Source organism: Stegastes partitus, unplaced genomic scaffold (genome assembly GCF_000690725.1).
Source record: "Stegastes partitus isolate 25-593 unplaced genomic scaffold, Stegastes_partitus-1.0.2 Scaffold300, whole genome shotgun sequence".
Taxonomy (NCBI): Eukaryota; Metazoa; Chordata; class Actinopteri; family Pomacentridae; genus Stegastes; species Stegastes partitus.
Window position 1 is genome coordinate 430,936 of NW_007578031.1, and position 16,290 is coordinate 447,225.

Consider the following 16,290-nt stretch of genomic DNA (forward strand, 5'->3'; position numbering starts at 1 on the left):
TACTTGTGCTGTGATAAGATATTTCCTGATGTGAATCAAAAAAAAATATTTATCCAGGCAAAGTCCTTGTAGAGATGTTTGTGTCATGAGAACGTAAACACAGATGCATTAAAAACCCAGGCTTGTTTTGTTACAATGAAAGGTTCTTTATAATCTAGAAACTAACGTATATCACCGGCATCAAACAAACTGGGTTTAAACTACTATGGAAAACCAAGAGGCATGTGTTTTTAAATGAAAAATGCAAAGATTGTAATGACTTGACGTATATTTGATAGAATTATCGCACACCTTTCAATGATCTTAGCTATTTTTAAACCGTGAACAATTAAAAGGGCATGGAGGTTGTTTTTCTCTGTGTTTGGCTCAGCAGTGGCTCAGGCCTGTAAAATCAAACCCTGCATATTTAATTCACACTTGGGGCACTTGTGTTAACTCAAAGGCTTGTGAGTCACTTTAGGCTAATGGAATAAATTATCATATGTTTTTTTTTCCTCATTCACATCTGTGTCTGCTCTTTCTGTACTCCCTGGAGGGCGACTACCTCTCTCATCCACTTACTGGGGGGTAAGTATAAAAATACTTCTTCCATTTCATGACTATTTCTTGCTGACTAGATGTTTGGAAGAGAACAGGAGTCGGCCGTAAACATCCTTTAGCTCTCTTCTTTTCTTACCCTCTTATTCCCGTCTGTCCGTCGATGTGAAACAGGACTAGCTTTCCCTCGGCATCATGGCCCACTGCCGTCCTGGCCGACACCACATCTACAAAAGTGCGTAGGTGCCCTGCAAAAATACAAGAAAAAAGTTCGCTGTTGTGTTTTTTTTTATTAAAACAAGTTCAAGAAAGCTTATCTAATCACACTGTATTATTACTGGAATAGCTATGTAGTATAGTTTCACATAAAAAGTCTTGGAAGACAATAAAAAACAAGAACCACAGAAACGTGCATCAAGTATAAATGGATTAACAGCTTTGTGTTTTTAACACAATGGCTTGTATTTTTGATATTCACCTCACATATGGAAGGTCTAACACCTTGCATCTGTGTATCCAGTGACTGAGGCACAATGACATGAGGCTGCTTGCACCGAGTCTGTTTTTCCAGCTAAAGACAAAACCAAACCACAGAACTAATGAAAATGTCCCTCCTTATCTTCTTTTCGGCCTGAGGCAGAAGGAGCTGAGGAATCCATCAGTGTTACACAATGTAAAACACATTGTGTAACACGTTTTGTAACACTAATGGAAAAAAGTCATTAGCACAGCTCAGTACAAGTATTTCACTTCAAAATTTACTGCTTGCAGCAGTTACAGCATCGTGTCCAGCTGCTGCACCAAGCTGTGCACAAGTTAAGACCAAAAGTGTCTCTGAAGTTATGATTTAGATCAGGGGTTCTCAACTGGTGGGTCGCGGACCTGTTCTGGGCGGGTCGCGGACAGCTGGTCAAAATTAAATCATATATAATGTGCATCTCAGGTTGGACTTATTTTTTATTTTGAAAAAACATTTATTTTGACAGGCATGGTAACCATAGCTTGTTTGACGTTCATTTTAAATTTGTGCTGATGTTGGGATGCAAGATGGCAAAGCGCAAATATGACCCGGAGTATTGAAAATGTTGATTTTCATACTAGGGCTGGACCCAAATAGCCAACTATTCGTTCCTTATGCTGGAATGGGGATATGAATTTTGATCTCCGAATATTCCTCCCACCTCCCCCCCCGCCACCGCCGATACAGCAGTGTGACCGTCGGCTCAGCCCCCCCCCCCGTCTGAGTAATAAGTTGAGAACCCCTGATTTAGATGACTGAACCAAATGAATGCATGTTGCACCATCAAAATCAGGTCTTATGTAGGGTTCAGTTGCTGTAAAGTATTTCCAACTATTGCCTACTTGATGCTACTTTGACTTTCAATCAGTCTGTTGCAACCCCACAAAGTAACCTGCTGGCCTGGAACTAGCGAGCTCTATGTAAAAAACAAAGGAAGGACTTTGTGGACAAATTCAGTGATGAAGTGAAACACCTGGTGCAACCTGACCAAGGGGGGAGTTGGCGATCTAAAAGTGGAACTTAACCATTGCAGTATTTCTAGACTCAACACCTTCAACTGTTTGTGGTTGGGTTGCATTGTAGGTAGTGTAGGCACCAACGACAAAAATAATAATTAAAAAAATACAGGAAATCAATGAGGTAAATATTGTGTTGAAATAAACATTTCACAGTAAAGACCTGAAAATCAATTCCTTATTTTAGAATGATAAGGTCAAGTTTCAGGGTTATGTAAACCCTGACAACTCACTTCTGGGAAACCTCATCCATTATACAATATGTGTGTGTGTGTGTGTGTGTGTGTGTGTGTGTTTGTGTGAGTGTGCACACATGTTTCTGGCTTAATGAGTCGTGTGCACTTAGCAAAACATCATGTAAACTTTGGTTGGTCAACATACTTTCACTCTTGTTAATCAAACACGGCTGCTGTTGGTGTTTTGGTGGTGGGATGAGGTTATATCAGGTCACAGGTGAGTTTCTGTGTTATGCAAACACTGGAAGGCAGCACGGGTGATATGGTTACATTTAATTACTGCTGAACTGAAGCTGATCCAGTTGCTACCTCCCAGTCTGGGCTGAGGTCAGGTGAACTGATCCTAGACAATGGGAGAGTATTCTAGAAGAGACTGGCATGCTATTAAATACTGGGATTGCATTATTTTGGATAGCCGTTAATACGGGCTTACTGACAGTCTGTGTCCTGTTACGTAGTCCGTTGGCTTGATGTTAAACCACTTGGTCCACATTATTTTTTATTTCTGATTTATTCTTCCCTTGTTAAGGAGATGTCAAATCCTTCAGTGTGTGACTTCAGCTTTTACACTTTGCTGCGATCAAAGACCAATTTCCGCTGGTTAAAAAGAAACCTTGCTTCCAGCTGTATAGTTTTCGCCGTCAGGATACGGATGTGCGACACCTACCCGTCTCCTGCATCTTGTCGCACTCAGCCTCCAGACTCTGTTTGATGTAAACCTCGCCATCCCTCAGCAGCCATATCACACCGCTGACCAACTGGACAAATGGGTTGGACTCGTCCAGAACATCTTCCTGTGACAGATACCTGAAGGGGCAAAAGACCGATAGAAGATCAGAGCATTATAACAGCCCACAGACAACACTGTAGTGTATTATCGCTTTATATTTCTACACTTAACAGCTGTGGAATTCACTAACATGCTCAGTTGATAAGTCAGCAATTTAGGCCCAGATTGAAATGTCTTAATAACTACTGGATAGCTTGATGTGTCATAGCAGGACACCTCTAAATGTACTGACCAAGGTATTGTCAACCTCAGCAATGCTTTGAGGGTAAAGTTAAAACTATTAGTTCAATTTTAATATAGATATATAAATATTATGTAGCCTCCCAGTTTTACAAGCCAATACGAAATCGATCCAGGTGCGATGTAATCCTGTCCAGCTATGCGCCATCAATCACAGACGCCGCAGACAGTGTGTTCCTCGTGAAGGGGTCGGGAAGAGCAGCAACTCTTTAGATTTCAGCGCAAAGCTGCCTGTTTAGAAAAGCCTGGGGTTACACAGTCCTGGTGGAATTAACCAACTTTGCAGCATTTTGAGCTGAAAAACTGAAACTGTGGGGAGACTTTAATAAATTTGCTGAAAAGCGGCACCGTTTGGGGCTGTTAAGACTAAGAAGCTGATTGCTAGCATGTTACTCCACAAACAGCAAACAAGTTCTGCTCTGAAAAGAAAACTTTATACTCAGCAAAGTGAGGTAGCGCAAAAAAAAAAAATCTACTGTTAGAAATCCATTTAGTACGACAGCACAAGTATAATGAGGACACGTGAAAACAAAAGGTCAACATCATACGTAAAACTAAAACGGGACAGGGAAACCAACGGCTGCCTTTCAGAGGATATTTGGACAAAACACTGTGAATTTCAATGGAGGATATGGAGTTCAACCTCATGGAGATCATTTGGCTGGAAGTATCTTATTAGGTACTTTATTACACCTGCTCAGAGCTCTCGTCATTCAGGCTCTTCTACTTGCTGGAGGTCACGTGGCTCCCAGGAGGCCAATCATTACCACTTGTTTTGGGCCTGTCCAAAAGCAAACGCTTTTTGGTGCAAGATTTATTCAGAATTAGCGATTTAATTTGGGTCGGATATCACATTTAACTTTTGGGCTTACACACTCTATAGCTATGGGTGTTAAAGCAAGATATCTGTTTGGTGTTAAAAGTGTAGCTGCTACCAAGAAATGGCTTAAGCCAGATGCTGGATCAATAGAGGACTGGTACGACATAATTTATGAAATATTTGTAATGGAGAGAATAACTTTTTCCCTGAGACTGCAACAATCCAAATTTGAAGCTATTTGAAAGGATTGGAAAGGGTATGCTTCCCTGAGACGCCCCTCTTTAGTTTAAGATTTATTTCATTCACCTGATTGTCTTTCAGACAGGACACTTTGTCAGGTTATAACCATTTATTTGAGATCACATACATTTAGTTTGGCGGTGACTCTGCTCGTGATGCTCTGGAACGATCTGCGCAAGCATGACACAGATAATCCCTGAGATCACAAACCCCCGCAGAGCCATGAATTTACAATTTACAATTTTTCGAATACAGTATGAACACGAGACCAACTAAATAGCCTTCACTAACAGAATCTAGATTACATAGTTCAAGGTACAATAATGAACCATCTGCAACCTACAATCCCACGATATGGGAAACACGGGGTTATATGAGATTGAACCGTTTTTAAAAGGTGGTGGTTGGGGAGGAGGAGGAGATTTGATGATCTGCAGAGGCTGGAGTAGCAGCGATGTGGTGAGCGTGAAGCGGGCAGAATGAATGAACGCTGCCTCAGTTATAAAGCACGCTAAGTGGGTGGGCTGGACTTTAGCGATGACGATTGGACAGGAGGGGCCATGTGACCGCCTGACTCCGTGCCTGTCTGAACTAACGCGAAGCTCCATTTACATTAAGGTTTTTAAAAAAATAAAAACGCCCCATGTTCATGTTGTATTGGCATCATGCAATCGTACAAAATGTGTTATGAAAAAGAAAAAGGAAAATGGGTCACTGTGGAAATATAATTACCTGTGATGAAGAAGATTGCATGTGATGCCAAATAAAGAAACATTTTTAAAAAGATGAAAACAAAAGGTCTAAACTTTAAAACATTTTCTCAACACCTCCAGGTTTATATCAACCACAAAACACAATACATACAGATTTCCCCCATATAGGACCTTTAATGCCACTTTCAGTTCTATTTTTTATTTATTTTTTCACAAAAGAGGCTCAGCCCACATGGTAACTTCCAGTATACCAACAGTGGCAGATCAGCCTGTTTACATCTTGCAGCAGCTGTTGCTCTTTGATAAAAACCCATAAAAACACTCAGATATCAGCATTTCAGACCCAGTTTGTTAGTCACATGATTAAACAGCTGCTAGGACTCTGGACTTGATTTAACTGGGCAGGGCGAGGCTACTGAGCTAGCGGATATTGTTTTTCACACGGAAAAGCTGCTGCTGATCAAGATCGCTGGAGCGCTCCACCAGAATTATTTTCACACATATCCGATCTGTGTTATTTGCGAGAAGTCAAGCGTCCGCAGGAGGCGTAAACACAGCCCTTCCGTTGCATCACACCGACACCACAAGTTGGTGTTGTGCGCATGAAGCAGTATTTTCTATTTTAAATTAGAGGCAGGTTTGTTATTAGCCGGACTTACAGGTCCAGGACAACACATTAAAACTCCTCCGTGTGGTTGTTGCGAGGCTCCAGCGCAACCACAGCCAGTGTTGCATCAGGTAGGAATTCCTGGCATTTGTGACCTCAGTTATCAAACAAACAAGTTAAATAGACTATTTCATGGTTTATAAGTAAACGGTGAGAGCACGTGCGGTTGTTTGTGTGGGTCAGTGAAGATGTGCTCACCTCCCAGTGGCGTTATAAAAAGCTCTATCGTAGGGTAATAATCAAGTTTTTAACTAATATCTATTTTAACTTCTGGGTGGATCTTCAGTTACTGACAAGACAATTGGACAGTAGTTTCAAGCATTTCCTTTATTAATTTATCATTATAACCCACTGGTTCAACGGTGAGTCATGTAGACATGAACTCATCACTTGTGGATTGTTTTTGACTTGTTCCTTAAACTAGAGCAGAGTTTATAAGCTACAGGTCCGTGCAAACAGGAAGTCACTAATTTGCAAATGTGGTTTACATGACACGAAACCAAACAGAGCCCAGCAGCAGGGGCATACGTGAGAAGAGATAGCATATTAGAAACGTGAGGTCAGGTGCGAACGAGCAGCAAGACGGGACTGAAAGTGGCTTGTGTTTATGCAGAATGTAGTTTCTCACTGTTTAATGACACGTCCCAACACCGATGATAACTTTCATGCAGGGGGCCCGTGCCTTATCAAAAATAAAAGCGGCTTGTATGCTGAATAAGTCTGGCGGCTTGCCGTAACCTGCCTGCAACATGGATTTCTACGATTCTTGTTTCTAACGTTTGTAAACTAGCTTTTCCAGTGAAGCTCCACTTAAAGTTCACTCTAAGTTTGTAAAGTGAACTTCAAGATTTTAATCATTATTCTAACAATGCCAACAGTATTCAGCTGCATCTCACAACAAGCTTCCAATAAAACAGTGCACGTCATCGCATCGTGGTGCATATAAATGGTTAGTGAGATGGTTCGATTAGTCTTTCGCCCCTATACCCAGGTCGAACCACCGATTTGCATGTCAAGACCGCTGCGGGCCTCCACCAGAGTTTCCCCTGGCTTCGCCCTGCCCAGGCATAGCTCACCATCTTTCGGTGTGCATGCTTGGTCAAAATCAAAATTGCAAAGCAGACACTATGTAAAGATGTCGATTTAAGTGTCAGGATTTTGCCAATTTTTAGGACAGCTGCCTGCTGAAAATCTTCATTATCATTTATTCTTTTAGCCTTTAAAGTCCAAGGTAACGGCATCCACATTTCCTGTTACATTTAATCAACTAAATCCATCCATCCATTATCTATACACCGCTTAATCCTCACTAGGGTCATGGGGAGCTGGAGTCTATCCCAGCTGACTCAGGGTGAAGGCAGGGGACACCCTGGACAGGTCACCAGTCTATCACAGGGCTACACTTAGAGACAGACAACAAGCACACTCACATTCACACCTACGGACAATTTAGAATCACCAATTAACCTCAACATGTTTTTGGACCTTGTGGGAGGAAGCTGGAGAACCCAGAGAGAACCCACGCTGCACCGGGAGAACATGCAAACTCCACGCAGAAAGATCCCGGGTGTCCTCACCGGGACACGAACCGGTGACCGTCTAGCTGCAAGGCAACGGTGCTCACCACCGAGCCACCTTGCAGCCCCTAACTAAATCCAAAGATATCAAATTTACTATCACAAAAGACTGCAGCAAATCCTTACAAGTGAAAAGTTGTAAACAAAGAGTGTTTCTGTGATCACTTATCAATACTGATTAATCGGTTAACAGCTGCAGCTTTAAAGGTAATCAATATGAAAAATGTGCCAATTCAGATGTCTCCCATTTAATTTAACAGCGTTATTTTTGGTGGGTAAGCTGACACGGGTTTACATAAGACTGGAGCTGGCACACTGACAAGAGAAGAACTGCTTAGAAGGGAAGAAGGACTCCATGCATGAAAGGAGCTGCTACAGAGAACCACAGCTGCAGAAGCTGTCTGGTATTAGAAGTTTCATTTTGACTTTTGTCTGCCCCTTTTTTAAGGAAAACAACTCACTTTATTCAGCAGAACAGGTGTGTTAACATCATAGCACTTGTAGGGACACTTAACAGTTGGTGTAGGTTTTCTGGTCTTGAAAAGAGCCAACCACATTGTACATACTGCAGATGCTTGCAGTAAATATATATATATTAAAAAAAAACAAAACAACAGCACTCGAGTCAAATCATACATAGAGCCGCACCATGCCAGAACTGCTCCCTAATAAAGAACATTTCCAAAGTTTTAAAAAGTGGAACTTTTTTGGCTCAGACTGAGGCTCTCAGACTTCATTCCCATCTGACATTCATGATTAATACAAAATACACAAGAAACACACATTATCTTATTCATTTTGAGCAATGTCTGGCCATGAATGAGTTGTGATTGAGTCTTGATCACTTGGATGAACTGACCCTTCCACAGTAGAAGTGTGATTGTTGGACTGATTGTACTTCAAAGACACTAGCAGTGTTTTTCAGCATCACAAGCTGAATCTCTTACCCGAAAACCAGGCTGCCGTCGCTTCTGATTCCAAACTGGGCGTTTTGCACTCCGCCGCTGTCCTGAACCCTCCTGCCGTCGCTCACCACGTTGCCCAAACACGCGCCTGAATGTGTGTTGAAGAAGCCGGCGTTCTGGGCGTACAGACACCCAGCAGCCGCAGCCGTCTCCTCCACTGACACTCTGTGGTTCATTTTACAGCCGCCAGTGCCTCCTGGCTCCAACACAGACACCGTCCTCAACGGGTCATGGACCACCGTCATGTGACCTGCAAACACAGACGCAGCAGGATGAGATGAGGGGACACAAAGTGAAACACCTGCATTCAGAGCTACAACATAACGGGACTACATCAGCTAAGCAAGCTGCTCAATGTCAAATTTTATTTAATCAGAGTCGAGTTAAGTCAGTAGGATGATGTTTTTTACTTTAAGAATATTGTGTTAATAATATTAGTTGCAGGCAAAATGAATCTCTTTTCCTTGTAAATACTTTTCTAGTCAATTTGCACAGATCAATCACACATCAGGAAGTGTTTAATAAATAGAGGGATATCATCAAGGATCAAATCCAGGTTCCACACAGAGAATCTGATCAGCCCAAATTATCTACACTTGATGGAGTTATTTTCTGTTCCTGCAACTTGAGACATCTTCACCAACCGTAAACCCATCTGGAGCTTCCCGGCACATCAGACGCAAACAACGTGGAGTCAGCGACAGGCCGTCCGCTGTGGTTACTGGATGGATGGCTCTCGTGGGTGGTGTTGCCGTGAGCGATGGGCTGACAGCTTCTGACGTGGCGGTGAGAGTGGGTGGGGCCGTGGCCATCAGCGTAAGGCAGCAGGAGGTCATCGTCCATCGACACGCTGCAGAGGAAAAATTTTGTTCATTTCAACGGCGAGAAACAAAGGCAGACTGAAAATCGAGTCAAGACTGTATTTATAAAATTCAAAACATATACATGATGACATCCAGACTGAGATGTGGTCCAGCTTATAGAACACTGCGAGGTGTATTAGGCCACTCTGGAGAATGTTAAGAATGGCTACACATGACTGTTTTGCAGTCATATTGGACCTTTGTGACAATTAATAGAAATGTCATTGTTATGTTCTCTACAGAACATCAGTTTTTGCTTTCACCATTTACATGAAATTACTAAATAAAAATGCGGCAATAGTAGATATTACCCATGAAACCCACTGGTGTTCTTGAAGGAAAAACAAAAGCCCAAACTGAGTGCTGATGCCATCCACAACAGCACACCAGTGTGTTCAGCACTGTCAATAAATCCTGGAGTATCTCATTGTGTCATGGTGGCTCACAGTGGAAGAAAAACATTCCCACAGCTCTTAAAGCGATAAAAAACATAACTCCCCCTTGGGGACTCTGTGGAAATAAAATATTTTTTTAGTGTTGTTTTTTTTTTTACATTATAAATAAAACCTGTGTTGGCTCATTTAATGGGGTAGATTTCATCACACTGCCTCCTCTGGTCAAATCAGAGTTTCATCACATGTAGGAATGTGTTTTCACAAAAGCTGAGCTGCGGTTTCTCTTCAGCCTCAAGTAAAAACAGCCCGTGACCAATCGAGCTTTTCAAAACTTTATTATCTCGTCATTATTTTAATGTTTAACTTTTATCCGTGACTTCCTCCTTTTGTCACACTGTTATTCGACACGAGGGCATTTTTACCTAAAGGATGATGTCCATTAATAACTGACCACCTAAAAATCTGTTTAGCAATTAATCAACTATGTGTTTCTGCAGTCTGACATGGGAATTGTGTCTCAGCAGTAAACAGGCTCCATGGTTGATTTTTGTAATTTGAAGTCATAATAATGTCAAGATCCCTAAAATACATGATTTGAGCTTAAATATGGCATTTCTCAGCTGAAACACCAATGTCTTCAATTTGCTTGTTTCGACTGAATAGCTGTATAACAACATATAATATTAAATTCAGTTCAGTTTATTTAGACTTTATTCCTCCTGGAAAAACAGCTTGAACTCCAATTGAAAATTCACTGTCAGATGAAAGCCAGCTGACTGGCGAACAACGAATGGTGAATCTAAGAGTTGCTCTTAAAACACGACATCCTTGAATTGTAACATAATATTGAAGCAGATTGTTGGAAACTGTTTGTATCATAAATTAGGAGAATTTTTTTTAAATAGATGCGCAAATGGGAAGCATAGATTTTGTCCCAATTTTTGTGTAAGAAAGACTTTAAGGGTATTAAATGTGCTGGTTGCATGTGGAAAGTGGAGATAGTCTAAAAAATGGACACATTGTCGGTCTGCAAAAAGGCACAATTTACAAACTATACTAATCGATTTGTTTGCTTTACTCAAATAATCAATGTGCTCTCTCAGATCAACTTCCCTTCTTTAGTTCAAATTCAGAGACCTTTTTTTTGCAATTATAGTTGTTGTCAAGTGAGACCTTTGATGAGTCTATGATGTCTTTTTGCCACCATCCATCCATCCGTCATCTATACACCACTTAATCCTCAATAGGGTCGTGGGGGGGCTGGAGTCGTATCCCAGCTGACTCAGGGTGAAGGCAGGTTCACCTGGACAGGGAGGGGACACCCTGGACAGAGACAGACAACCAAGCACACTCACATTCACACCTACGCACAATTTAGAATCACCAATTAACCTCAACATATTTTTGGACTGTGTGGGAGGAAGCCGGAGAACCTGGAGAGAACCCACGCTGCATGAGGAGAACATGCAAACTCCACGCAGAAAGATCCCGGGTGTCCTCACCGAACCGGTGATCTTCTTGCTGCGAGGCAACGATGCTAACCACCAAGCCACCTTGCAACCCAAAATTAGGATGTGACAGAGCTATTTTCATTTATAAGAATGGACTGTTTGCGGGCTTTAGATAATGAAACAAGCAAAGATTTTCTGTCAACTACTGAATTAGTTAGTTGATGAATTCCTGCAGATCCAACCAGTCTTCCTGTTTAGTGTAAGCCTAAACTCTACCTCTAATGGGTGAATCATGAGAGGTAGACTGTAAAGCCTAAAATATGCAGTCAAATGATCATTTACTAAATAGAAAATGGCACACACACACTAAGCAAGGTCAGGCTGAGGTCACCTCCACAGTGGGGGAGGGGTCAACCGTTACACAACTACAATCTGCAGTAACTTGACATGGGTGCCTTCAGGCCAACACCTGATATGCAGCTTCACATAAAATTAGCCTACACACACTTTGTCACATTTACATGTTTCTTTTTTTAAAAATATTGCTCTAGTTTTTCTAATAGTCATGCAGGGCTGGGCGATGCTGTGTTTGTTTATTAGTCGTACGATTTGAGCCCCTCTTTATTTGTGCATTTCTTTGGTTTCAACCTGAGTCCAGGATTTTCCGACCTCGCATGACTTCTCTGTCATGAGATGTGAGTACTTTTCCCCACAAGGAGAATGCTTTACTCTCAAAACTAAGACATTCTAACAAGGCGAGGAGAGTTCTGCTGATCCTACAGCCGGAAAATCATTTGAACACATGGGGAGACTGCAATATAACACAGCAATGGTCTAATTAATAAACACACTGATGTCTGAAGTAGCATCACCAGTTAACAGATAATCTATTGATTATTTTCTAGGTCTAAATATATAGTGAAAAATGCCAATTGTAGTTACTCACAGTTCAAAGGGATGCATTGGGGTTGCCTGATTTGTTCAATCAATAGTTTAACAGTGAATAATATTGTGTTTATTTTCAGATTATCATAAGAAAGGTCACATTATCCCATTTAAAAAGGCAGGAACAATACAACTACAAAAAGAAATTTTAGATTAATTTTCCATCAATAAATCTACTACTTTGCAGATGTGTTTATTTAAATAGAAGAGTATTTGTTTACATGTGACAGCTTGTTCAAACTGCACATGTGTGGTGCAGCGGCGCCATCTTGTGGCTAACCGGTCCGACTGCAGCAACGTTTTCACGGAAGCTTCCTCCAAGAACAAAAATAAAACGTGATGTCTCATCTTAAAAGTTTGCACTAAACAAGTTTTATCTGCAGCTGAAACCACGACAACACCGGAAAAGTTCAGTGTAATGAATACGGTCAACGTGACAGATGTAATTACGCCACACGCCATATTTATTATTTAGTTTTATTACTTACATTTAAAGTGATTTGCTTTAATATTTAAGCAAACAGGTGGTCCTTAGTCCGTTTTCTATTTGAGCTCAGTCGGTCAAATCTGTCAACTTTGAACCACTTTAAGAGTTTCGATTCCGGATGCTGTTGCCCAACAGCTGCCAAATAAGGATAGCGGTTCGGTTAGCTTGAGTTTATGTACTTAGGTGTTAGCATGAAAACACTACGTCGTTTCAAATTAAATAAATTTTACCAAAAAAAACACCCACAGCCAGCGGACTAAACTGACAGCCACGAGGTAAAGAAACTAGTGTGGACATACTTCTCTCAACCGTTAGGCTCGGCTAGCAGCAGCTAGCATGCTAACCGTAGCACTTAGCTCAAACAGCCTTCTTACCGGGTGTGTTTGGTGTCGGACAGCCGGACACAGAGCCACAACAGCAGCCACACACACGTACATTTCACCGACTCTGCTGCCATATGAGGAGGAAAAACTAGCCTGCCACACTCCCCTCTCCTCCTGCTGCTGCTGCTGCTGCTGCTGCTGGATCCCACATTATCCAGCTGCACACAGCACGCAGCACCAAGGTAAACACTACGCGACACACTTACCTTTACTTAACAAAATAAAAGCCGTGGTAGTAGACGGTGAGCAAAATAAGGGATTAAATTAGATTATTTTTTATTTTCCTGATTGGCAGGTAAGTAGAAGATTTTTCATTTTATTTTTTTAACGATTGCTGAAAATCAATACATTTAGAGGTAGTTTAATTATGGCATATTGTGCCAAATTGGACGTCAATAATCATCTTATGGGTGGATAAATTGTAATTAAGTAAAAACCCATATTAAGATAATTTTGACTTACCTTGGCTCGACTGAAAAAAGCGCTTTACTGCACAGAATTTCATTATTGTTATTACTGGTATTAATATTATTATTGACATACTCGTATGTTACCTCATAATTTTGACTAAGCGCGAGTGACTAATCATAAAGTTAATCAAATTTGCAATTTTCCTCGCAGCAATATGTTGGTATTAATCCTGTGTCCTGTCACAAAGCTATACGTCTGTTTTATTGTTGTGTCCACAGACACTGGTGATGTTATCTAAATTCTATTTATCGTGGATTGGCTGTTTAATTAAAGATCTGGAGGTTGTGGCAGGTTTCTGTGCTGTGTTTTGAATTTCTGCAGTGGGGGCTTACATTTTACTTACATTTGTGTCATAATTTGACAGACAACAGGAATAGGAAACATATTTTGCTCATCTACTATAGACGTTTTATCACACTGACTAGGCCCTCCTTCCTACATGTTGTGTTAGATGAACATTAAAAACAAAGCCAAAAGTCAAGTGGCACTGTTGCCCATCCATTTAATATATGATGTATTTAACAAACAAGACTGAGGAAGTTGTTGTCTTGCAAAAGCTAGGGTGGACTGTTACTAACTCATATTACCCCAACAATAAAATTAATGCATATCATGCATATATGATTTCCCCTAGATATGAAATATGAATTCAATTAAGACTTCTTTTTTTTCAAACTACGGCAAGAGAAACACACTGGGACTGTAAATCAAGAGGTGTTTTAAACTTGAACTTTATAATACTACGAGTATTTCATATAAATGATGCGCTTTTACTTTGAAGAAAATTGCAGCGCTTCCGTAAATGTTGCCGGTAACTTGACATAGTGAGGTCACATCACTTGTCTCCGCTCGGCTGCAGCCACAAGTCTGTCACCTGTCCTGCACATATATGGGCAAGTTGAAAGAGGAAATAAGTATTTAGTGACAGTAAGGACGTGTCTTCTTTTGATTGTTTGTTTCCTGTCTTTGCTCAGTCGACATGTTTCTCCTTGCATTCATTTTCTCTTAATTTTGAATTTTACATTTATTGTCTAAATTAGTTCCAGGAGGATCTTTTGTGTCAGTGCCCCTCGGCCCATTGTTCTATTTCCATCTATGGTATGAAGTCATCAGTTTCAGTTCTCTAATCAGTGTTGTGGCTCAATCCCACATCTCTGTTCTGACTCTATAGATGAGTCTTGTTGACATCTGTACCATCTAAACTGATGCTTATTTATGAATGAAGGCATAACATGTTACAGTCATGTTTAAAATGCTGTAAATTGGTCACAGTTCCCTTTTCATTTACTGTTTTTATTTCCCAAAATTTCAGTTTTACTAATAAAATAAGAAAACAATGTCACTTTATGGCATCAGTGAAACTGAAGCACGCTCTCGGACAACTTCTCAGGTTTGTAGGAGACACCATAAAGAAACCATCTCCGACCACCTGTTGCATCAGCAGCAGAGAAACCAGTATAACAGTGATTATCAGCCACACCTTTCTGTGGAACAGATGGAGCAGACTAAATTTAGCTTCCTCCCAAAGTTGGCATACCAAAATGCCACTCCATGCAAATGACATCTGAACATATTGTCCTAAATGTGCTACACTGAACAAGAGAAAAGAGAATTTGCTGTGTCTTTGCAAGATTTATTAGGGTTTGTTTGCTTCTTCCAATCTTCATTAAAGGTTTTTCTTAAAGTGGATTTTTTTTTTCAGGGTCATAACATGAGCCTGACCTGTCTACAAAGTAAATATCACACTATAATATGATAGCTTGAATAAACAGACCATGAATCTAGATTAACCATCCATCCATCATCTATACACTGCTTAATCCTTCACTAGGGTCGTGGGGGGGCTGGAGTCGTATCCCAGCTGACTCAGGGTGAAGGCAGGTTCACCTGGACAGGTCACCAGTCTATCACAGGGCTACACTTAGAGACAGACAACCAAGCACACTCACATTCACACCTACGGACAATTTAGAATCACCAATTAACCTAAACATGTTTTTGGACCTCGTGGGAGGAAGCAGGAGAACCCGGAGAGAACCCACGCTGCACGGGGAGAACATGCAAACTCCACGCAGAAAGATCCCAGGTGTCCTCACCGGGAGGCGAGCCTTCTTGTTAACCACCGATCCACCCTGCAGCCCCCTGATGAGCATTAACAAGTCTTTTTTAGAAATCAGGTTTTTCTCTGAGGTAATACTGATTAATGTTCCTCTATAAATAAATGAACACATATTATTTGTTCTTGTTCTTTTCACTGAGCTCTCCGTATCTATTGTTTTGGACTTCTGAGGATACTTTAAACCATGTTTCTGCAGCAACATAAGATATTTCAAAGGGTTCCCATATTTCCAAGCAAATACATTTTAAATGTGCAAACACTGTTCGTGGCTGAATACGGCGTAATTAGTCGAAATGCTGCACAGTGAGTCTGAAAGCACAGCAGAGTGCCTCTCTCATGCCATTAAGATTTCTTCTTGTGTTTTTGGTCCAGCACTTGCACAGTGTTCTCCTATAGTGTGATTATTATATGCTGATTCAAATATATGATAGGAAAGATCACGGGTGTCCTCATCGGGACGCAAACCGGCGACCTTCTTGCTGCGAGGCAACAGTGCTAACCACCGCTCCACCTTGCAGCCCCTCAGCTGTACATGCAAAGCTCTTTTTTTTTTTATTTGTGAGTCTTTCAGAGGTGAAGAGTTGTTTATCACTGAGTGTCAGAATGTGACGACAAATAGTTCAAAAATTTAAAAAAAATAACATTTTTTCAATTTAAAATTGCAAAGGATCTGCAGTTATGATTATCTACAGTACATACCAACATAAATTCAGAGAACCTGGAGAAATCTCCAAATGCTTGCAAAGGACAAGGCCAAATACCAATATTGAATAGTCTTGGTGTTTGGGTCCTTATGCAGCACTGCAATAAAAACAAACATGACTCTGTAGGGGAAGTCAGTGCATTAATTCAGGG

The 16,290-nt window shown here is 41.0% G+C and overlaps 1 protein-coding gene across 2 annotated transcripts in view; it reads right to left on the bottom strand.

Annotated features, from left to right (window-relative positions):
• The window catches only part of nagpa (N-acetylglucosamine-1-phosphodiester alpha-N-acetylglucosaminidase), a 41,129-nt gene that overhangs the window by 14,301 nt on the left and 10,538 nt on the right, over positions 1-16,290 (bottom strand). The window contains exons 2-6 of one of the 2 annotated variants that reach the window (XM_008283179.1): positions 12,837-12,953; positions 8,966-9,171; positions 8,304-8,571; positions 2,977-3,116; positions 677-785 (exon numbers count right to left, since the gene is read on the bottom strand). In XM_008283179.1, the coding sequence (XP_008281401.1) occupies positions 677-785; positions 2,977-3,116; positions 8,304-8,571; positions 8,966-9,171; positions 12,837-12,919 (806 nt within the window). In that variant the 5' untranslated portion in view covers positions 12,920-12,953. Of the gene's footprint in view, positions 1-676; positions 786-2,976; positions 3,117-8,303; positions 8,572-8,965; positions 9,172-12,463; positions 12,586-12,836; positions 12,954-16,290 lie in introns of those variants that run through there. The other variant, XM_008283180.1, reaches the window with a different exon arrangement.